Below are 25,416 nucleotides of genomic sequence, written 5' to 3' on the forward strand. Positions count from 1 at the left end.
CCAGAGCTGCGAGGTAGCAATGCTAACCACTTCATTTCCATGCTGCCAGGTTTTGCTGCAAACGAGCTTTGTTAAAACTTAATTTGTATTTCTTCATTATAAAGTGACAGACTACTTACTAGATAAATACACTCGAAATATTCAACTGTTTCAGACCCGAAACCAGAAAAAGACCAGAATCAGAGGAGAATGGGGGTCCCTGTTCTTTGCACAGAAACCATAATAACACTTCTGTTACATACAGTAGCCCACCACGCAGTTAAACTGATGATATGATTCATTTCAATTTTAATCTCTAAACCGTTAGATTCACTTCAAATCCTAAACTTTTCAGTTTGTCAAAATGTTCCACCTATGCATTAATTATGCTTGCATAACTAATCAATCACTTGGCAATTTAGCAGTTTTTATTTCTACCTTCAGAAATGTTTAAACCCTAACAAAGTATTTTGTTAATTCCACCATTGACAAAGCAACTCTCCTAATTAAAAGATGTTACAATTATACTGATTATTAGTTATTACATTACTATACTGCATAAGTTAGATATACACATGTCTAAAGTCTTGGAAAAAGTGTCGCAAGGTCAATGGCTGCTTTGAGAGGATACGTAGAGAGCTTACATCCCAGGGAGAGCTTATTTTATACTGCGTGTAACAAAATGTGATTGACAGTAATTGCAAACTAGTAGCTGAATGCTAATGACCTCAGGATCACACAATGATTAATCACTATGTACACCAGACTGTCTATAAAGGCACTTGACAACATAGCATTTTGCTCATGTACAGTAGCAGGTGTCTTTTCATTTAAAGTATACACAGCACTTGACGTGAATTTAAGATCTTCATACATTATTGAAGTCAAGACAGACTTCAAAGCTCTTCCTTTGACGGAATATTTAATATTTATTTGTTATAGTTTATACAAACACTACATGCTCTGGGCTCCACGGTAGTGCAGTGTAGCACTGAGGATGTATCTACTATTTCCCTCCAGGATCCAGTACATGGCTTAAGTCCATTTTCTGGTGTCAGTTTGTCTGGAGTTTGCAGGTTCTCCCTCTTTTCTTTGGGTTATTGCTCCTTTTTCCTCCTATGTCCCACAGATTTGCCAGTTAACTTTGAACAATCTAAATTGTTCCCTTTACTTTAGCCCCTCGATGGGCTGGTGCCCCACCCTGTAAGGAGCTAAAGTGTGCTCTCACGTGTGTTTTTGAACCTATACTTTTCCTGGGCAGGCTCTAGATATCTGTTATGCAGCTTGCTGATCATGGATGAAAGCAGTACACTCCCTCGGTTATTTCAGCACATGTTGTACTGGGTGATGCTAACCATTTCCATCTGCCTCTGAAATGTTTGCGCCCTCCCATGAGGAAAAATATATTGTTCCCTAGGCCTCAGTTCATTTTTAAAATTATATGCACACTATGATCATAATTAAGTTGTAAGAGTCACAAACTGCTGTTACGGAACGAATGTGCCTATACTTCCTAAAGTTTTAATCAAGCCTCAAATTCTTTGAACTAAATGAATTTCAGTAGAAACTTCACCTTCTGTGAATATTAATGAGCCGCAAACATATTAATTACAGTATGAGTCATTAAGAGTGAGACTTTCTGGGTAGGTCTTGGAGTTTACCAGGTGCACTCTAATTTAAGGTCAAGTTCAAATCATTTTATTTGAAAAACACAATTTCATTAAATCAATCCCGTAGTATGTACTGTAGCAATACAGAGATAAAAATGGTGTTTCTATTAATTTGTAGTGAGCACACTGTATTAATAAATGCCTAGAAAAAATGGGTTTGCACAAGACCCAAAAAGCTACAGCCTAGCTTACAACTTTGCTAGGGAGTATTAGAACATTTTCTCTTTGTATTGAACCTATTGAAGTGGTATGTTAACAAAATATTGGTTTCAATTTTGGTTTTCCAGCAAAGGTTTTCTAAGTATCTAAAACTAAATTATTTGCTTTTCCAAAACTGAGCTTTATGCTGCATTTTGGAAGTCCTCCCACTTCTGAATGTTTGCCTAATTTCTCTCTCCAGATCTTTCAGGGCTCTGTTGACTCCGGGTTTCTTATCTGAAAGCCAAAAGAACAGATAGAGGTTGCTGTATTTAATTTCTCCTACCTTTCCCACTGCTCTGTGCTCTTCGTCATGAAGATACCTTGCTCGTTCAGATGTTTTCCACTTCCTCTTCTCTCTTTTGTGTGGGTTGCTGCAAATGGTAATGTATATCTATATATTCATATTCTAAATGTAAATGATTTGATTTCTTCAATTTGGTCTACACTGAAGTTTGAGATTTAAAACTGCTACTTTTTTGAACCAGAGATGCATATCCAGTTATATAGGATGGCCAACCCTGACCCCAGAGATCTCTTTTTCTACTTTATCACTATAGACACGTCCTTGGATTTTGGAAAGTCACTTTATGAATAAAACTGTTATTATTAAATATTACTATTATGATGTCTAATGGCTCATCCTTTAATCATGTGCTCATAAAGAATTGGAACATTTTAAATAAATTGGACAAGTTGGACAAGTTTAGATAATTTGTTCTGCTACATTCAGGAAGTCCAGCTGCAGGGTACTAATGCTTTCTTATTCAGATAATCTATTACTTAATTGAATTAAGTAATGTTTAAACTTAAAAAATTTAGATTCTAGAAGCATTTAGAAGAAGGCTGTAGTAGGTCAGGTGGGTAGCTGCATCACCATGCGTAGGCTGCAAAGGAACAAGTAATAGGTTTATTCCATGCTGAAAAAAAGACGAAAGAAAACAACGTTTCAGCCATGGAGCCTTCTGAAGAAGGCTCCACGGCCGAAACGTTGTGTTTTTTTCTTCTTTCTTTCAGCATTTAGAAGAAGACAGTGTAAAAAAGAGAGATAAGACTTGCTGGACTGCAGAACCAGGGCTGGACTTCCTTGAACTCATTGGATGACATTATACAGCCAGTGTTTTTTCCATATTGCAAACAGTTTCACTTACTATTACTCTTGATGCATATGTTATGTACTTTGTCATTGTAAATGTTCCATTTCATTTTATTTTTTTTGACTAAATGAAGACTCCTCTTTGTTACACAGCTGTAAATGTGAATTGCATGAGGCCTGAGAATCTGATTTTCCATATTAATTAAAATTCAGATAAGTTGTGATCTTTTAAATCTGTTTTTGTCGTATTAGAAGCCCACAAAATGTGATAGGAACATAGTCTGTGGAAATGTTACTGTATATTTGAAAGGCAGTATTGTAAATACAGTAAGAAGGTGACCTGGACAAATATACTCTTGGCCTGTACCAATCATGGCCTCCTAATAATCCCCATTATTAGGGCTTCTGAACGGGCTTCATCACTCTGTTCTCCTCCCCACTGAGAGCTGATGTGTGGGGAGCGTACTGGAGCCCTACGGCTGCTGTCACATCCTCCAGGTGGGGGCTGTAAAGCACTTTGAGAAGAGTGTCCAGAAAAGTGCTATATAAGTGTGAAGAATTCTTAGTAGTAATATATGGAAAGGAAATGCAATCTTTTACTTGTAATATTCTCTACTGCAGCAAAGTTTGACTCTGGAGTTCTGTACACATACCTCTACACTGTGAGTGTCGGGCTGGAGCCGGCTGGAGCTGACCATCGGACAACTGCCGGATTTGGAATGGAAGCACTTGTCCAGCTTCGTTCCCTATGGACTAATCCCAACAACGAGCAGGAACAGCTTGTGGAAATCAAAGTCAGTATCCTTCATTCTCATTCAGAATTGTTTAAATTTTCCTTCCAGGTGGAATGTTTCAAGATATTAAATGTAGTACAGCTTGGCTCTGAAATAGCACCTTTCTAGAGGCTAATAGGCACCTCAATATGAGATCTTGGTTGTTGCAAGCGTCATATGGGAGTAGATATAAATATAAGTGGGACAATTTTAAACTTTGAGACTAAGATTGACTGATTGAATCATGTGTACTGTGGATGTATAAGTGTGAAATGTGTTGTTTTTATTTGGGCCACAACTGAGGAAAATTCCAATCAATTTTGTTGACGTGGAAATAAAGTATTGAATCTTGAATCTTGAAAATATCGACATTCTTTTACAGCAATGTACTTTTCACACTGTTAAGTTTATCATTATATTTTTAAGTCAGGCTTACCAAAAATCCAGCACAGGGTCATGTGGGAGCAGGACCCTGTCCCAGCAAGCAATGGGCGAAAAGTGGGATATACAGTACCCTTGTGCCTGTTGCATGCTGAGATAGGCTCCAGCTCCCTTGTGACCCTGTACTGGATAAAGCAGAGAATGGACGGATTAATAAACATCCAACTTGCGTAAAAAACACTTTTTAAAATGCATTGCTTGTGCAGATATGCACATATAGTACAAGGGATATGATATATATTGTACAAAGGTTTAAAGGGTTATTTGTTTTGAAGAAGTGGATTTGGTGAGCATACAGTATGAGAATTTCATGCATTATTCAGTGGTATATGGTCACCACTGTGAATAACATTAACTTAAGCTCAATAATGCAAGTAAATTCAATGATCACATCTGTAAAAATATGACTTATGTTATTGCTTTTTTTAGTTTCAAGACCTCAAAGTCATAAACAACGTAACAAGGAATGAGAGTCAAAGCTTCTTCAAAGATTCTTTAGCAGAAGATTTACTTGGACATCCCCACCTTACTGATTTGAGAAAACCTCTGCTGCTTCACTATGTATCAGGAAACGTAATGTACAAATTATTTTCTTAACTCTTTTGTGTAATAATGAAATATGAAAGGAACTTGACATAAACCTGTTATTATACATTCTAGTATATTTGCAGAACTAATATACTAGACTGCACAGAAAAAGGAAGAGAAATGTACTTTCTAAATGCTATTCTGAGGATGACTTTAATATCCATTATGTCCAGTTTTCTGTCTTTTGTTCACAAAACCAGTTATGTACTAGATATGCACGTTTCAGTAATATCTAAAAGAAACACATTTGTAACTTAGAAGGGATCTTCATTGCAACACCCACACATAAAACCAAGATTGCATCTTCTAATTCATAAATAACAGAGAATCAAATTCTGTGAAGATTATGATCAAAGTTTTTCTACTGTATCATGAATTGTATGTCTACTTTGAATTGCACAAGGTTTAATTCAGGACACGGTCAGTTGTCCTCTGTTTATATTCAATGGTGAGATACAGGTGTTTGATCTTTTCATCTTTTTCCTTGCATACGTTGTTGATAAAGTATGAGTTTTAGATTTTATTCAAACCTGCTGAACTGTAAAATAAAGTAAGCCTGTATAGTTACACACGTTCACACATATTTGTATTAGAATGTCATACTACTATATAGACATTACTTTTAAATGACATAATCGGGCATATTTCCATTGGGTAATCTTTGTTAAAACAACGGTTTCATGGCCCTGCTGGCCCTTCTCCAGCTAGAAAAACTATTTGCTGCCGAAGAAGGCAATGTGGCCATTATGAATCTGAAAAGAGGTCTCGCCAGCTTGTTCCAGATGTGGCCTCATTCCGGAACACGAGTAGAGGTGAGTTTATCGTTCCCTGGGATCTAATCACAAAAAAAAATGAAGAAATATTTTCTTTAACATATTGCTGCGTGCAACAGACTGTCAAACATTTGTACTAAAAATTTCAGCTAATCATGAACTGCCAATTTGGTATTTGATAAAAGCCTTTCACCATCTTCAAATCCTGGAATTATAATGTGTAAGAAGCATCTTGTTCAGGAGTAAGTCTGTAGAGTATAAGTTTAGCCATAAACAACATGAAAAAGAAATTGAATGGACTCAACTCTACAATAAAGGGCAATCTTAATGTTATCTTTTTCTCAAAGTTTATGTACTGAGCATCAAAAAAGCTTTCTTCAGTCTATTCATACTGACTGTTTTTGAAAAATAAATTATATAGATTTGGGATATTGATTAAATGTATTTAGAACGATGTTGATTAATTGATCATTTACGTCAGACCGTGATGCACTCCAGTGGCTGTTGCATAATCAATAATTCAGTTCATTGGTGAGAGAGTTGAGTGTACACAGGTAATGGGGAGAGTGAGGCTGAATGCCAATCTTGGTGAAAGTCAAGAAAGAAGAGAGCCAGAAGGAACTATTATGCCTCTGTGAGGCTCCTTTATGCCATCATTAAGTTGGAGGCTGGGCCAAGTTGGCACGCTGCCACTTTCCCTCTGGGGTGCTTACAGCCAGCAATTTCTAACTTGTCAAGACATTACAGCCAGATCCAGTCTGTTGATGATAGACAATACAATCTGGCAGACCCCGAGCTCCAGCCACGAGATTGACAGGTCACAGGGAACTCCAAGTGTCAGGTTTTGCTCAGTGTCTAGTCATTACAGAACTCTGCCTGTAATGGTTGACAGCGCTTCAGTGATCAAGCCCTGGCACCTTCACTCGCTGCCCTTCCTGCATGTTTGTAGTGATGTGACAACATTTCCAGCAGGACACCTCTTGTCATCTTGCTGCTCATGTAACAACAGGTTTCCTCTAGATGAGCAATGCTGTGGATGAGCACCTAGAGCTTAGAGACCAGTGACCAGGCACATTCTTGTCTAGGCATTATAGGAGGAGTGGGGCAGAATCCTGCAAATCAGCATCTGATATCTGTGTTGCTTCTAGAAGTGGCCATACTCACTGCTAGCCTTTCACAGTAGAGCTCCTGTTGATCAGCGCTGTTGATGACAAATGTTGATTAGCATAATGCATTTACCTGTGTCAAGTCTGTTCAATTAAATGTCAGTTCTCCTGCTACAAAAAGATTATTTTCCTGATTATAATTTTGTGAATCGGTTCTAATTTGCATTAAGTAAAATACATGCAAATCTGTTGTTGCTCAGGACACATCATTTTGTAGGATCTTTGCATTGTAGGATCTTGGCAAGTGCTAGAAAATATTGCTTCAATACTTCTGAAAGAAAATGTTAAAAACAGTAGGTTCTCATTATATTACAATGCTTTTGAATCACTATGCATTTTGCAGTCAACAATACATTTTCATTAGGATATATTTATGTGATTTGCAAAATGCCTTTGTGAATTCGTTGTAGTTATTAATGGTCCTTTTCTTATCTTGGCTTTTTGCTTAAGAATGTTTCATTAAAATTGTGAAGGGCATAATAATCCAAGAAGTCAGACAAAGCACTTCGAACAGTATTTGTTTCCAGAATTTATTTTCATTAGCGGTGCAGCTGGCGTGTAATTGAATTTTTCCTTTATGTGTTTAAAGTGTCATGAATGCATGAATTTAAGGAGTAAGCCCATAAAACATCTCCACTTTGTATCAGGGCCATTTTTTGAGGAATGTTTTTGGTATGCATTAAATTGTTGATAATGATTTTGGTGCGTTTAGTTTAATACCAATATTTAAATGTCTGTTAAAATCATATTATTAAATAGTGGTGTATTCATATCTTTCATACAAGAAAAGAAGAGGTTTTTATGTTGGCCTCTGAACAAAGCAAGAAAGATTTCACAGCCTGCTGTTAGATATTATTCAATTCATACACTATTTTGGAAGAGAAATTTAGTTTTTGTACCCTATACATAAATAGACACAAATAAAGTAATAAAACATCACAGATCTATACACACATAACATTCGAGCATTGGGAATTCATTATGACCACCTAATGAAATTAAATTTGTTTACCAGTATGTAATTTGAGAATGACAAATTACTGCATCACATTAAGCTGTTTTACATTCCCAGAACAATAGAAGAGAGATGAACACAAGTTAGAGAGAAAGGAAATGCTTTAATACCTTAAAATCTGGAACCAGCTATTCAATCACTTTGACACGTTTGTTGATTTAAAGAAAAAAAGAGAAATGCAGTTTTATTTAAAAAAGGCATTTCAGAATCTGACATGCACCTGTTATCATTTGTAACAAATAGCCTTATTTGGAATAAATCTTAGATGCAGTCTGCTGAAAAGACTGAATGAGGAAAATGAAATGGCAGTTATTAACTTTCTCCAACGATTCAGATTTTTGAAGTCAGTAATCATCTCAGAAATTGAAAATGCTCTTGAAATATCTTTTTCTTGTTGCATGCCTAATGTATAAGTTCACATTATGTCAGTATTCTGACAGATTCTTTGAAAACAGAGAGTCTTCTCTGAATAGGACCCCTACAGTGCAGGAAAACATCAATGTGCAGATTTAGAAGCCCTGAAAAAAAGGCCACCTCATTTTTTTAACCTCATGTAGCTGGAGTGAAAGTGCAATAGAAAGAACAGAATTGTTGTTTTCAATCATTCCAGGGATACATTATCTACAGTAACCACTCAATACAGTTTTAAAAAAATTCTCCTTTTAGGTAAATTGTATTGATTGGTACAATCCAAGAGGTTCTGAAAGATATCTCTAAAACATAGACAGCTTTTATTTTAAGTTCTGTCTTGATCTTCATTGAGCATTAAGGTATCATGCCTATCATTTCAATTTAATGACTTCACTAAGCTCTGGAGCTGGTGTTTTTCGGTTTCTGTTTATTGGAATTGCAAGTGTAGAACTGGCAAGACATGAAGTTGAAGAAACTGATGACTTTTGATGTTTTGCTCCTGCAGAATGATGTAACTGGTAGATGTGATGTTTTGTATGAGGTTTCTGGGAAGGAAATAACTAAACTAAAAGACTTTCAAAGCTGCAAAAAGGAAGATTTTGGATATACATCCACAAATCAGGTATGCTAAATCACTGAAATGAGTGAGTATTGTTTTGATTATATGGAGCTTGAGTCCATGAATACTCCTTCGTGTCTTGGAAGATGCAGTTAATAGCATTATTGTACTACCATAATTCACATAAATATTTGTAAAGGTGTTGAAATAAAAAAGTGATGTTCATAATTACTAATTACAATAAAAGAAAGACTATTATATCAAGCATTTTCTTCATTAATTTTGGAATGGTGTCAAGTGCCAACTGTTCAGCCTAGTGAAAGTACAATAAATTCAGGTTTTTAATAAGTTACCACACTCTTCTATGAGCCTGTTTTTAAAATGTGTTTTACAACTTCAGCCAGCCATATGTTTTTATAATATGGAAGATGAGGCCTGTTTCTGTAGGCTCGAGGTTGTGTCAGCGATGTTATGATTGTTTAAGGACCAGTTGCCAACTTATATGTATACAGAGGTTAGAGCAAGGAACTACATCACAGCAGAGGAGCAAGTAGACGTTAAGTCCATGAAAAGAAATAAGTTATCAAGTTTTCCTGACAGTAACATTATGTATGAGTTGCAGTTTAGAGTAGCTTCTCCTATGATGCACACTATAAATGTGGTGTGCATTTGTTTTTTTTGTTTTGCAATGCAGTTCCTTATGAGAATGAAGATTGAAATTTTCTGGTTTAAAGGAATATTATTTTCTGCACAGATATTTGTCTCACACTTAAAAAATTAAAATGTAAATGACGTTTCTCCCTGACATTTATGCCTGTTTTTTTACATACAGTAGGTTTTAATTAATATTGCTAGCTTTTGCTAATGTTTAACAAGTAATTTGGTGACATTTTGTACTGATTAAATAAACATACAGGGATTTTATATTACACATTTTTTTCTGTGATACATTAGTTTAGTACTAATTAGCAAGTTAAATGTATTCACTGGAGAATTATTGAAACTGGTATTTTTGTGAAGCTAGAAAGAAATGGGGTTAGAAGGTGAAGTTCAACATTAACGTCATCAGCTTTTGCACAAGGACACCTGTAGGCTCTTTGCGATATGAAGGAAAAAGATTGCTGGCACTCATTCCATTTTTCTTAAGGCTGGTAACCATCTGTTTTGAGAGACACTGTAGCTATGCTGTCAGCTACACCTCATTTCAACCCGCATAATCATTTGCTGCTGAATTTGAATTTTTGTCAGAAACTGCAAAATTCACAGTTGCACAGTAATACAACTAAACACCTGGCAGCATGTTCATGCCAAGTGGTCACAGAAGTCATAAACAATATAGTCCAACAAGTGTGGGTTTACTTGGTGCTCTTGTGCAAGTCAAATATTTACAAAGAAAAAAAACAAAACACATTCAACAAAGAGGATAAAGTGCAGTTTCCCCAAAGAAATTCCCCACTAATGATTTTCAAAGGTACTGGCTTAAGATAAACCAAACTATGTCCAATAACTGCTCACAGGCAAGGAAATGCTCATCACTAAGACAGTCTACTCTACACTGCCACCCCATGATTGCCTGGTTAAATACTCTAAACTCTGCCCCATGGCTCCTCTTGATGGGCAGGTGAGCCTCCATTTAAACCAGAGGTGAGTTAGTAACCTGACACTAAATGGTCAAACAAACACACAAGAAAAATAGTGTGGATCGATAACCGGTAATTAAACAATACAAATAACCAATACATTGATTAAGAATACTTATTTACAGTAACCAAAAAAAATCCAAAAAACACATGGTCCCTTGATTTGGGATGACAAAGATAACAGGTAAGTGAATATTGAATTTGAAAGTTTCTGAAAGACCTCACCGGAGGTCAATTCAACAAAGGCTTTCCACAGCCGTCCATCTATAGCGCAATTTCAAAAGAACACTGAAAAAGCTTGTAGGGATCCATGTGATGGCAAAAAGCATGTATTCCAACATTCCCCGGAGTCTGGGGGAGCTTCTATGAATTAGAAATGCTACTGAATAATGTGGTTCAAGTAAGGCATGCTTCACGATGTCCTTCTGTGTACAACTTCTTTCATAAAAGAGCTGTATAAGAAATAAGAACACAGTGTTTTTTGCTTTCATGCCAGCCTTTTTCTTTGCAGCATAAACAAGGAGGCACAGGATAGAGGTGAAGTTTAACAGTTTCTCTCTTTTTAATGGCTCACAAGAAACTACAGCACACACTACTACACACACACCAAAAAGACACATGTGCATGCGCACACCCATACTCACATGCACACAAAGAGTGTGTCAAACAACAGTTGTTGCAGGGTCACTACAGTATTCTGAAGGATTAAAACAGCCCTTCAATCGATGCACTAAGAAGCTTTTAACAGTTTCCAACTGCAAAGCTTAAATCTTATCTGATTATCTATTTACATATATACTGTATGATTGTCAATCAAAAAGATTTACTATTAGGACTTTCATTTGAAGTTGAAACTTGAAAAAGGCTTTTGGAGAAAGAAAATGTTTTAACGGTAAACAGGTAGATTATACTGTAGGCTGCTTATAATATCTCCAAAATTCTGCAGTGAATCACCCCCAAATCATCATACTAAAGTGAGAAATGACAATTCTTGAGCTTTTAATTTTGCCAAGGTTTTCTAGGGCTGAAGCTAGTAATTCAGAATTCCCCTAAAGAGTTAACTCCTGTCATTAATCCAACCTCATATTACCATAGCAACAGCTGGGCAACGAGAAGATAAACAACGGAACAACCATTAAACATTAGGGCTTTTTTGGGGTATTAAAAATAGATCACTGAAAATTCATATTGGTTTGATTTAAAATGAGATATTCCTGTCTTTAATTGTTTATTTTATTAAAAAACTTTCATTTTTTCACACGTTTGTAGCCTATGTAACTAATTCACATTTTCTCAAGATTAAATTTCTGTAGGGTGTGTGGGCAAGGCTATACCTACTGTAGAAACGCAGCTGGTCAATCAGCACAACAAATACAGTACCGTGATCATACAGGGACATATGACCAAAGAAACACATTTTTGCAACTCTATTGTTCTCTGTGCTTTGTTTTCCTATGTAGTTCATGAGGATGTGATGAATCCCTTAGGATACCCACAGTCCTCAGCACCTCACCCTGGTTTAAGTGTCAACCTGATGAAATTAAAACCATCATCCCTTCTCATCTCCAATTGTTTTAGCTAATTACTGGTCCTCCTGAGTGGCTGGTCCAGTAAAGGTACTTTTTGAAGTACAAGTTGAGCTCCATTAGTCAGGCAGGGCTTTCTCAGGTGTCAGTGACACAGCGCCCCCTGTGGCCTTCCAAGCACTTGCAGGCTTTTTGTGCTGTCGGTGAAGGAGGTGACTCTCCTCATGCAGCAGAAGAACCACTCTACAAAATTCATTATTCATCTGCTTTAAGATTACTTGAAGAGCAAGTAACACATTGTGTTTAATTTACAGAGCTGTATATCACCATGGAAAACATGATCTGTTTCTTGTCTTTTAAGGTGTTCGGCACGAGCATGAGAGGTTCTAGTAAGTGTGTCTATTCGTTGGAAAGCCACCTGATCCAAGCAATGGAATGTGAGGAAAGCCATGAGATTAGACTGAATTTGCAGTCTACAGTTGGTACAAAAATTAACTCTAGGTAAGAGTATCACTCCTTGTCATTTTGTTCCCCAAAAGACATGTACCTCCTGGCGTACATCTTGACTTGCTTTCAAAAGTTGCTACACTTCTAGAGATACAAGAAAGATGTGTATATTTCAAACAATGATTCCTTATGTTGTGAAACTTGCTTTTGCATTCATAGGAAAATGGGAGATGTTTATGAAATCTTTGTAATGGACATGAATATTCTTGTGAAAAAAATTCTACATGGAGTTTTTAAGTAAAACTGCTCTTTAGTTGGCTGAGTTACTGAGGTTCAGCAACAACGCTGTAGATTCAAATATTCACAAGATTAGGACCACTCTCTCAAAGGGAATGTGACTTCCTGTCCTTCTAATAACCAGGGTGTTTGTTTTTAGACCCAGAGGATTTGTGTGGAATTATGGAACTTCTAGAGGAAGCTGTGCACCATTAACTTCTCTGAACCGGAATATTAGTAATGGAAAACAACTTATTTGTATTACTGTACAGTATATACATGAAAAGTAGAAACATTACACTGTACTATTGTATAATGCTTTGAGTTTCCTGAAAACATCTAATAAAATTATTAATAAACTCCAGCTAGGACAAACACTGTCCTCCCAAAGACTTACATTTTTATTAAGCATGTCCTGTGTGTCCCTAGAATGAAACTCCAGTTTGATTGGGTTTCTGCTATGTGACTGCCCACTCTAGATCGTCCTACTGTGTTCCGTGAAGCTTGCATTTCACTGACAACAGAACATGGAAAATTTGCAATAGAACATTTTATTAAAAGTTACAGGTCCTTCTTGTTCTACACTGTTGCTTTCATGTACAGTATATTTCTTCATTCATAATAAAACAGAACCCACAGCACTGTGACAACAACAGTTGCTCTTCATTAGTCTTCTCCTCTACGCAAGGTGACTTGGGATCAAAGGAATTCTTATTTTTTCCTATAATTATACCTAACTGTGATAAAACAATAATTCTGATAGTGATAACTACAGTATGTTAAAACATTTAGCAAAAATGGTTTTCATTTCGTAACACTGGAATTTTCTGTATTGTCACCCTAAGGCAGTGGCTGCTGCTCTTATCAACAAATCCAGGAGAATCCGAGTTTACGCAGCCAGGCCTTCAGGAGGTATTGAAAGCTTTCGAAGAACTTTATATCCCAATAACTATTCACGCTGATCCCGTTGAAAAAAAAACTTGCACCAGCTGCCATTTGGTAAGACAAAAAAAAAGAAAATATCCCACAATGAGGTTTTTTAGATAGTGTCTGTATCGTTACAAAAGAGGCCTTGAGTCTGCGATATTAACTGTAGGGGGAAATGTTTTTGTGTTTGAGAGCTTTTTATCTTTTGTTGGAACACCAGACCAGCTGGAAAACAGCTTCAATTTGATCACACCTCTCTAGTCATCTTCCGGGAACATTCCCTAGAGACACCTTAATGGACTTCAGCATCTTTGTCTTTAGTGGTTTTGTTTGCCCATCCTCTCCTCTTGGCTAGTTTCAATGACAAGACCTGATGATTGTGTGGAGTCATTAGGACTTTACTCATTAGTCATTAGACCTTTTTATTACATAGACATCTCTTTGCATCAGTATAATTTTCTTTCTCACCTATTTTTATATGTAAGTAACAGAGTGAATGAGATTATTCTGAATTTTAACCTTTTTGAAACCTCCAGATATCTTAACCTATTCTCATTATCTTTGAGTGCACATGTATTTCCCATTCAGGCACTGTCTGCTGTCCTCTGATTTGCAGCAGACTTTCAATTGCCCTGCTGGGCTCTGTGTTTGGCATATCTATGGCCTCCTCATGAGATATATGAAGCAGCCCACTGTATTTTGGAAATCCATCGCATGAAATAATCTAAACACAAGAATCACACAGTGCTGGGGAAGTCTGAAGTTGATTTAATGTTTTAAATAAAAAAATGTACCAATTTAAAAAAAAGCAATTGACAAATAAGATGCTACATTCTAGACATTGAAAGACATAAGGCAAATGTTAGCTCATACGTAATCCATACAAACTAAATTATTTATTTTAAGCGCTGTCCTTTATGAAGGACGTTTTCTGAAAAAAAAAAACAGTTAATCGAAGGCTAAAGTGTTGCATTCTTTACACTTCATTCAAGGTACAGTATTCATGCATACAGCATGACTAAGAGAAATAAGAGAGAGCAATTATTTCTTTCAAATTATACCTACATCCAAGTATAACTATATTGTACTAGATAATAAATTATTCTCCGATAAGAAAGGTTTGATGGCTGAGTGAGATTTATTCAGAATGTGGACATAATAGTGATTGTTTAATTAAGATAAAGAGTAATTTGCTGAGAAGAAAGGATACAGCTGTACTATTTTTCTTCCTAACCCTGACTCGATTCTTTGAAAATTTGATGTTTCACTGCCCATTCAATGAAGAAACTGTACATATTTAACATTTTCTGAACTGAAAATGCGTGGTCAGCCTTATTGTGTGTGGCAGAGCATTTAAGTGTTCAATATCACTCCCTCGCATGTTTTCTTCGATTGATCCCTGACTCCTGTCGTGCTACCCACGCAATGTTTAGTTCTGAAAATGTTAAATCTGTAAATTCATGTTTATTGCATTTAAATGTCATCATAAAATGAGCTGTTGAAGTTGACTACAGTAATGTGAAAAATCACAAAACACAAAACTGTTTTTGCAAATGTCCATGTTTGTGGTAATATGTTATTACCAGAATTAATTTATTCTAACATTGATGCTTTTATGTGCTTTTTGGTTCCAAGTCAGCTAGTTTGATTTCTTAAAAATTACTGTAATTGCTGTAATGCTCTGATTAACATAATTCTGATTTCACACAGGTTACTGAACAGCTGGCAACTTTAAAAACAAAAGAGGTGGATGTATCTAAAATATTAACAACTAAAAAATTTCTCAAAGTGGTTAGATTGCTACGACAAATGAAGAAAGAAAACATTTTCCAATTGCTCAGAACCGCTGACCATACTGTAATGTAAGTTTAAAACAGCACCAGAGTTGTCCAGTTTCACAATACATGTCATATTCATAAGAAAGGCTGTGGTGTGATGAGATAAATCACTCAGGATGTGACACAAAATTAGCTTTTTATTTATTCCTAGGGTGTCATAAAATATGTATGCTTTGGCAAGGCAATCATCTGTGATAGCCACCAGCCATGAAGTTTTTCCATCAGGGTTAATAAATATATCGGGTTCATTTCCGAAGTCGTGTTTCTGAACGTTACATGTGACTAATGTGCAAGGGGGAGAAAATGAAAAAAACCTAGTTAATCGGCCTTGTAGGAGTTTGAACAAGCTGAATTTGGCTTTGAGACCAAATGTTTTTATTTTACATCGGGGTTGTACAATCCTAGTCTTCTGTGTCTGCAGGTTTTCTCAGTCTCTTTGAAACAGCCAGACCTGTCTGGCTGGGTGAAATTGGACTGGCAAATCAGTCTAGTTACATTTAACTTGTTAAGAACTGTGATGGAATGAAAACCTGCAGATGCACCAACTCTCAAGGACCAGAATTGGACTCTGTTTCACATCTGCTGGCATGGACTCCATCAGCTTGCCTGTCATCTCGATAGTTATGCAAAGAGCGATGATTTTTTTTTTCCAATCCAAACATCTTACATGAGAATGCTACTCATCTGTTTTTCATGACTAAACCCCATAAAGATCCTTCGAATTGTCATTTTTCATTATCAGATTCATGGTGGCTTTTAATCATCTGATCATATAAGTAGCTATGATTTCCATTCCGAAACAAGACAATTAATCAACTGAGACATCACATTCCTGTGGCAGTGAAAAGAAATGCAGTGTGCTGTGAGAAGTATGTTTGGTAACCAGAATCTCACTTGGTATTGATGTAAACCAGTATGAAAGAACTATCATCAGACTTAGCACTTGTGTTGATAATCAACTAAGCTACCTGTTCTCTTTATGCTGCAAGAATCTCTTTGCAACTGACGTCTGGAACCAGCTCTTGTAACAAGTGGTCACATCCAATACCCTGGTTTCTTTCAAGAAGTGGATGGATGAGATCATGGCTCAATTAGCTACCAGTAACCACACTAGCTAGATGGGCTAATCGGCCACCTCTCATTTGCTAACTTTCTTGTGCTCAGTATTTTTAAAGCCCTGCTGAATGTGTTTTTTCTTGTGCTCCAGTTCTTTTCTCATAGATGCAGCTACAGCAGCCTTGACCCCAGAATCCTTGGAGGCCCTTTCCTCATTCTTGGATTTCACCAACAGATACCAGGGGGTTCTGCTGCAGAGATTTTTGCATGCTTGTGCTTTTTCTCCTCGGCCATCAAAGGGGTTGCTAAACATGCTCACTGTGAGTGCCAGCACATCTCGTATGAGAGGTGCCATATTGCTACTTGAGCTTTAACTAAAATCTTTTTGTTAAAGATTTTCCAATTTGTATCCAGTCTATACATGACTCTATGTGTCACTCTATAGACTCCAAACCACTTTATAGATTATACAGTATACAGTATACACTATATTCCAGAAAACTTTCAGTGCACTTTTTAATATTTTGCATTGGCTGAGTTCATTGTCAGATTATTGAATGCACACCCATTGTCTTGATCTCTTCTTTCATTCAAAATTCAATATAAAATAGGAATACAATGATCCAAAATCTTGAGTTCTGAGTCGGAAATGTACTGTAAATAATCCAGAATCAATTAAATTACCATTTATGGAATGAGTGCAGCAGAAGTTTGTGTGAAAGTCGAATTGTTTATTGTAAACTTAACCTGCTTGGCTGAATGTTCGTTAGAACTCCATTATCTGCTGTTTGAATTTTACCCAATTTTCTTTTTTTGTAACATGCAGCTGAAAAGGTTTTCAAAATTTTGTGTTGAGTTAAGGTTAGGATTGCAATTACCACTTGCATATTTACCACTAAAATACGGCAAAGGTTATCATTATGGTTATGTTTAAATGCAAAAATAAGTATTTATAGACACATGGTTATTATATTTATATTATCAACTAACACTTCAAAATAACTGTTCATTTAGTTTGAATGACCCTGATTCTAAAGGGCTCATCTGCTGTATTTTTGCTTAAAACATTTGTATAGTGAACATATTTCATTTAGGATTTCTGTAAATAAAGTACAATTATGTTAAATGCTTCTTTTTTCCCCTGGATGCCACAGCGAATTCTTTCTAGCAAAATTCCTCAAAAAGACGTCCAAGAGACTGCCATTATTACCCTGGGGTCTGTGATTGGGAAGATGTGCTCTGCCAAGATGTGTGAATCACAGGTAAGGTGAGGACATTAAACCATTTACACAGGGGTCCAAGTCCACACATTTAGACTAGAATATCGCCCTTCTTTTGGCAACATTACAAGGATAAATCAGTCAGGCAGGAGATGAGGAATAGCAGGGATGCTGTAAATTATCAGCACATGTTGGCATTAACACATCAACTTTAAAACTATACAGAACCTCTGTCATAGCAAACTTGAGCCCAATAAAGCCCCTTCTAGGTACACTGTACGTCGCAATGCTGTGCACAAATAACAGAAGTATTCTGTGGTAAGCCTTATCTCTCTGATGATAAGTGACCCCTTTTTATCTTTATTTTTTAAATTGCTTTGCTTTAGTGCCACACTGGCAACCCACAAGAGGGACAGACCTTGCCAGCAAAGTCACTGTTTCAGCATTTGATGACCATAGGAATCCTTCTATTTGCTGTGATATGCCTGGAATGTATAAGCTTCAGGGTTGCTGTTTTTGTAGCCTGATGTAAGGCCATTATACCAGTATAAAGATAAAACGATTTTAATTACTTTATGGATATTTGTAACTTTTAAGTGTTTTGGATAGATCAGAATTACTTATATATATATGTTTAAATATTTGACATATTGTGTGATTTCAAAAATGACCAAATCCAGGGATAATTATAAAAAACTATATCAAATACTGTTCTTTTTTGTTTCAAAGGTGAGGAGTAGTTCTTTGATTTAGGTTGACATTTTCATTGTTATTGTTATAAATACATCTATGGATGCTCTTAAATATTTTGTTATGCAAATAGAACTATATTAATACAGGCTATTCAACTTGCAGCCCTTCTAGTCTGCTCCATTCCAGAATTTTGCAACCAGCTCCATAATTACGTAACAGAGAACCAGCATGATTAATATTGCAATTAAGGAGTTGGTTTGATGTGGAACAAAGCAGATTGGACCCCAGAAGTTGATTAGACTTTACCTAGGCTGTCCATGATGTTCCACGTTTGAATTCCATTTGGTTTTTAATTCTCTCCTTGCCTCCTGTCCCTCACCATAAATATATCATAGAACTAAGGCTGACATAGAAATGTGTTAGTGAGCAGAAGACTAAGATCCAGGTTTTAACATTTTGATTATTGTTATTCTGTTTTATTAACCACATTTCACTAGGAAGTAGTGTTTGCAAAGAACTTGATTCTGGACGGACTGAAATCCTCTACTGAAGATTCTGAGATGATGACATATCTTTTAGCCCTGAAAAGTGCACGGCTTCCAGAAACAATTCCCATCCTACTTCAGTACACAGAGATGTCAGGCGCTGTCTCCTCTATTGCTCTGTCAGCATTGCAGAGGCTTCCAGTGGAGCATATTGACAGCAAGGTAATGAGCAGATCTGTAGGAATACAGAATGCAAGAGTCATGCTGTAGGAAATGAAAAGGAAAAATAATAAGCATAACTTTTCAGTACCAATAGATTGTGGTGCAAGCAGGGAGAACTGTATTTAGGGTTTTCTGCAGTTTGTTTTCCGTAACTCACTGGAAAATACAGATGGTGCAAAAGAGTTTTAACGTCTGACTGCGTTACATTTCCAAAGAGCATTTGTTTACAGTCCTTTCTCTCTCTGTATGTCATGAATAACTTTAAGTACTATATGTCTTTCTCAGGTTAAGGATCGCATGAGACAAATTTTTAATCACAGGAATCGGCACTTCACTGAAACTGTTCGACTAGCTGCTGCGGAAGTCCTGCTAAACAATGAGCCTTTGCATATGGACATAAGAAATATCATAGAGGCTATTGGAAAGGAAGGGCCAGAAGTATCCAGATATTTGGCATCAAAAATTCAAAGCATTCGATATTCTGATCATGCAGCAAGGTGAGCCAGTTTCTGCCCTCTGTCTTGGCCTCAGTCGCTCCCCTAGGCTAAATGTCAAACCAGACAATACAAAGCATCAGCCACACAAATAAAGATGGCCACACAAGGCTGCTGCAGCTTCTGCAGCCAAATAAAGCTGGGCAGAGCGTGTGCTGGGCTATCTAGTTAGTCCTTTGCATGGCGCATTTCTTTACAAAGTTTAAGCTCTTGGTACCTTTCTTGATCCAAATCATATCAAAGCAACACTTTTTTTAATGTTTTTTTTTTCAGACACAAATGTCTGAAACATTTACAAATGTCATGTTTATTTTACTGTGCAAACTTGCTTTGCTGTCAGTCATTCTGATGATAAACTGTATTAAGCCAGTGAAGGTCTATGGAAAATTATTGGTATTTACCTCTGTGAAAGCAAATGCATTCTAAGGCACATTTGAATGCTAATTGAGAAAGGCATCATAAAATCTTGTTTTCTGTGCCCTTAAAGCTAGTGTAACAGATGGATTCTTTAACCAGTTTAATTTAATGCAGTTTTTGACTTCTTCCAAGGAAAATTATTCATGACATCTTGAAGGATCTAAAGCTAAATAACTACAATCATCTTTCCAGAAGTGGGAGTTCCACAGTGTATTCTGGTTACATGGCCGGTAAGAATAATAATAAAATAGTAATTGTTATAGGATAGGTGGGTAGCTGCGTCAGCATGCGTAGGCTGCAAAGGAACAAGTAATAGGTTTATTCCATGCTGAAAAAAAGAAGAAAGAGAACACAACGTGGAGCCTTCTTCAGGTGTTGTTATAGGATGAACTGCGATGATGAATTATGCTAAGTACTTACAGCCTTTTTTGTTTCCTTTTCCTTCGCAGAAAGACACATACTTCCAAAAATCATTTTTTAATGTACCATCAGAAATCAGCTGAGTTTATGCAACATTTCCTTCAGCGCTTTTCCAAGCATAACATCTGAGTGAGAGACATAAAAGCTCGAGCCACTGACTGTAAACAGTCACACTTTTCTGGGTTGCACATACACACCCGTGTGTGTAGGAGTGCTCCTTCACCTCAGGCTTGCCTTCCTGTGGAAAATGTCCTGTGCCATTACCCTTTCCCTGTTTTGAAAAACTCCCGTGGCACATCCACAGATCAGTAGTGTTCACTAACTACACCAGAACCTTCCTCAAAAGGGAGTGCTGGTACAATGTGTGGTCAGTGCCTTTCAGCTGGGACGTCTTAAACATCCTGTAAAAATGAGTCATAGGAAATATATATCGCTGACCTGCGCCAGGTTTTTTGTCATTATTTTCATCAGTAAATTTTAAATCAAATGTGTATAGAAGCACTTTATATATTATAAGACATATATAATTCAAACCTCCCTAACAATGATTTGTTTTCTCTCTTTCTTTGTTTAGCAAACAAGGATGTGATGTCCTCTTACACTTTTGACTTCCTCTTTTCTGACTATGGATTTTTAAGACAAAGTAACACTAATTTCTATACCCACATAAATGGAAGTACAATGCATTCTGTGCAGGTAATTTCTCATGTCAAGACACCAATCAGCCTAATTAATAAAGAAGCTTAGCAATTCACGTAGAAGCTGTGTGGAAGAGTAAATCATAACATTTTGACATTATTGTTATGAAGGGCAGGTGCCCTTAACATTTATCTGTGACTTACAATTTAGTAAGCCCCTGGACTAAAGTCATAATGAATCACTATTTTTAACCTTCAAATTGTGGTGCTATTGTATATTAATTCTTTAATGTCTGTCCTGTGCTGCAGCTCAACTCTGTTTAAGTTTTAGCACAATTGCAACCTATTGATCCTGCCAGACACACACAGTGCAACTGCTGGTTTCAAATCGATCATGACAAAGCTCTTTCCTTGACATATGACAGCTATCAGTCATTTTTCCTGGCTCATCTCAAGATGCGGAACTATTTAAAAATAACCTCTTGGAGGCCTGAGATTCCCTCACCATCTTCTCTCTAAAGGGCAATTCATTTTTTGAAAGGAGCGAGGCTTTCTGGTGACAGTAAGTGTGAAGGTTTATCACAACAGCAATAGAGCTCTCCAGTTTGCTTGCAGGTATCCATGGAGGCGAAAGGTCTGGATTCTTTGTTTGGAAACGAAGGCGCAGAGGAGGAGGAGGAAATTGAAGCTGAAATGTCGGCCATAGTCCTCGACGTGCAGCTCCGCCCGGTGATGATTTTCAAGGGATATTCCGATTTAATGGAGAAATATTGGTCCGCCACAGGGGAGCCTGAAAATATACTGAGAGGAAATATTCTGATAATTGACCATCTGCAGGTAAAATAAACGTTTACACCCTGAACTGTTTTTTTTTTTCTTCAAAAATAATGAAGTGACATTATAAGTATAAAAACAATAAAAAATGTTCATAAAGGTATAAAAGTCAGTCAATATACAGTAGAGATGTTTTAGAGTCAGAATATTAGGTAATACTTCAAAGCAAAGGCGGAAAGGGGATTTGGATTAAACAAATGACCTGGTGATTTGTCTTTATTTAAAGTATTTGTCCAGGAAAACATGCATCAGAAACAAACACAACATAGTGTTCATTGTGGACCAGTAGGAGACTCCCTTCCCTTCAGACCAGAACTTCCACACAAACCCCCCACAGTACCCTGGGGGTACTGTGTACTGTGTTGTAGGAGCTGATATTCTTTACACAAGACTTCAAACTGAGATGTTTTCTCGTTGGTTTCTAAAGCCTCCGATCTGCTGTTTGTAAGAGTAGAGGTTTTAACTCTGGTGTTCTAAGTGAACTCTACCCTGGTCTGCTGAATCAGTTTCTCAATCCTCTACTTGCTCAGCTGAGCGGTGGAGCTGCTGGTGCAGAATGGCTGCTCCAGTACAGTATAGGTCACCCAGGTAGGGGCTGCACTTTACAATGGTGCATGACGTGGGTCCACTCCTGAATGTAAATTATAATACAAATGCAATTTACTATTATTTTAGTGCTTTGGGATCTTGCTGTACGAAAGGCACTACAGGCGTGCAAGGAATTTTTATTAATTACTCATTTTGCCTCATCACATTTTACTTAACACAAAAAAGCAAATTTCCCTTAAATGTATTAACTCAAGGCTTTTTCAGGCTCTGTCACTTCAGTCTGGTTTACAAGCCCTCATCCACATTCAAGGAGGACTCAATCTCGATGTCACAGGTAGCATTGAGATCAGCTTGTTGAGTCAGCAGTCAAAGAGCACTATCAGAAGCAGGTAAGATCAAGAACCACTAAATCTGCTCTTTATTACAAGACAGATTCCATTAATAATAACAAAAAAATTTACTGTGTGTTTTGAATTTGACATTAAAATTCTTTTGATTTTAATGACAAGAGAAGAGAGCTATTGAGAGATCAACAGCAGTCTTTAATTACTATTGTGCACTGTGCAATTAATTACACAGCCCAAAGAAAAAGGCCAGTACGTTACTGTACAGCATACAGCACAGATACTGTATATCTTTACTGGTCAGAGAATGAGTAAAAATAGGAATCCATTTCATATAAATTGTCATGTCTCATTTCATCTGTTCAAACCCAAACACAAAACGTTATAGTGGTGCAGCACGGTATGTGAAAATTATGCAGACATTGAAAAGTGGACTGAAATTTTTCTGATTCCTCTGTAAATGGATTTAAAAAACAGACTTTTGGGTCCTGATATATTTATAAAACCTTGTTAATGAAAAACTCTCTGCCTCATGTCCTCTCTGGGTATCTGGAAACTTTTCATTTTGGGTGCACTGGGGTGTGCACCTTTAATAAAAGATAAAAATAAAAGGTATGTAAGTTAAAACAAAAAGCATGACACCTTCATGTGTTCAACTGAATTACCTTTCTGAATTCAATTTGTTTGACTGCTTCATACAGAGGAGTCTTGGCTGTCTATGCCTGGACAGAAATCGATACCTCTTTCAGGCAAGCTGGGATCCAAACCAACTCAGAAAGCCATGCCCCGATCACCGTTGTCAACACTGTGAGCCTCTCGCAGCTTCCAATCTCTCACTGCCTGCAACTGAAGAAGGATTCTTTCCATTACAGGTGGAATAAATACTGTGCAATCTCTGTGTCCCCACATGCATGTTGCTTTTTATTAATGATCATATGGGCCAAAACAACATATCATGACATGGTTGTAAGGTTTTAAATTCTGTTACTTCTGCCCCATCTTTTCTTTAGGGAGTCTATTGTGATACATGAGAGGTTTCCCAGTGGGAAAAAATTCATGATGCAGAAGGGAAGAAAATTCACCCTTCCTGGAGAAGAGACTTCGTTGCATCAGAGAAATTCCGAGGTGTGTAAAAAGCTGCTTGAGGACTGACATTGTGATTCCACACCTCCAAGCCAAAGCAAGAACAAAAGGATTACTGCTGAATAAGTCCACATCATTACAAGTCCTCAAGTGAGAGGAGATCAGGGGAGGTTGAATAACCGAAGACTGTGGTTCATTCTCTAAGAAAAGTAGCTCAAAGAATCTAAATCAAAGAAAGAGAAGTAACATATGACATGTTAAAGATGATATCAATATTTTGCAAATAAGTTTTGACCTGGCAATGAAAAAAATATTTAATCAAAAATCAAAACCATAAACAACAACACATCTTGGTATTGGGCTACAAATCAAACAGAAGTATATTTTCAAAAACAGCACCCAAAAACTTCCCACAACAGCAGCCAAGCACTTCATATGCAAGTGTGCAAGTGCTTCATATATTATAGATAAATTGTTCATTTTCTATCATGTATAAACATTTATCAGAATCTTGCAAGTACTGTACACCATTCATCATTATGAAGCAGTTTTGGAAGTCAAATGCTCTCAGAATCAAGCAAGAATAAATAAAGATGTTTTATTTATTTATCCTCTGAGAGGCTCAGCACATCTTGTTGATTTCACAGTGCTTCTTAGATTCTTTGATATTCTTTCAAACCATAAATGCTTCAAAGTAGTTTTCTCTGAGCAAATGCAGAAACAAATTTAAGTGTGACATACGTGTCCAGCATAAAACACTAGGTTGAAATTTCTAATTTACATTACAGGAGGTTGAGACAATTTTGCTTTGATGTGATTTTAAACAAATGTCCAGATTTTAAATAGTCATCATATTAAAACTTGTTTGGAAAAAAGCAACAGGAGTTGCTCATTTGTGCTGTTCAATCTGCTCATTCCTGCCCAGGGGCACCTCAAGCAGTTGCCTATCCCAGAAGCACATGGCTAATTGTAGGTCTACACCCCAGACAGGCTACACACAGATGCACAGGGATAAAACCAAAGCATCTAGAGAATGTTCACACAGATACAGGAAGCACAAGCAAATGCCACTCAGAACTGTGAGGCAGCGATACTAATTGCCATACCTCCAAGCCATATGAGAGTTTTCCCATTTCCATTAAATTATATAAAGCTACACTGCCCTTACATTGATTTAAAACCTACTGTAGAACTGCATCTGTTATTATATGCCTTGAGAACTATCAGACTATACCTTGAGAGGCCTGCACATGATCAGAATTTAATTCATGCCAGAAATGTGTTTAATAGAATGGTTTGCTATTTGTAATAAAGGTAAATAGTTGCACCCTGGTATCCAACAAATACATATATTCTGTATATACTACATAATAATGTTTCTTTATTAGCCCTATACAATTTCTTGCATTAGGAATTCATCTTTTCGCATACCCCAGCTTTTCTCCATGGAGACACAGATACAGAGAAGCTTGTGGTCAGAGCGCAGGGTCTGCCATTGTACGGCACCCCTGGAGCAGTTAGGATTAAGGGCTCCTTGCTCAGGGGCCCAACGGAGTAGGATTCCTCTGCCAGCCGCAGGATTTGAGCCAGCAACCTTCCAGTCACAGGCGCCTATCCTTAGCTGCAGAGCCACCACTC

At 37.0% G+C, this 25,416-nt stretch overlaps 1 protein-coding gene across 1 annotated transcript; it reads left to right on the forward strand.

The window, feature by feature from the left end:
• Positions 1-2,077: 2,077 nt before the first annotated feature.
• LOC148661219 (microsomal triglyceride transfer protein large subunit-like) lies at positions 2,078-24,657 on the forward strand. The gene is made up of 18 exons (XM_088634634.1): positions 2,078-2,230; positions 3,565-3,737; positions 4,587-4,730; positions 5,450-5,557; positions 8,616-8,732; positions 12,197-12,336; positions 13,404-13,557; positions 15,196-15,347; positions 16,531-16,699; positions 17,534-17,641; positions 18,790-18,999; positions 19,285-19,496; positions 20,043-20,140; positions 20,905-21,026; positions 21,584-21,805; positions 22,616-22,740; positions 23,397-23,567; positions 23,706-24,657. Exons 1-18 carry the CDS (start codon positions 2,161-2,163, stop codon positions 23,845-23,847), a joined length of 2,637 nt encoding a protein of 878 aa, XP_088490760.1. The 5' UTR covers positions 2,078-2,160; the 3' UTR covers positions 23,848-24,657.
• Positions 24,658-25,416: the final 759 nt, after the last annotated feature.

The sequence above is a fragment of the Lepisosteus platostomus genome, chromosome 6 (genome assembly GCF_059453375.1).
Source record: "Lepisosteus platostomus isolate fLepPlt1 chromosome 6, fLepPlt1.hap1, whole genome shotgun sequence".
Taxonomy (NCBI): domain Eukaryota; kingdom Metazoa; phylum Chordata; class Actinopteri; order Semionotiformes; family Lepisosteidae; genus Lepisosteus; species Lepisosteus platostomus.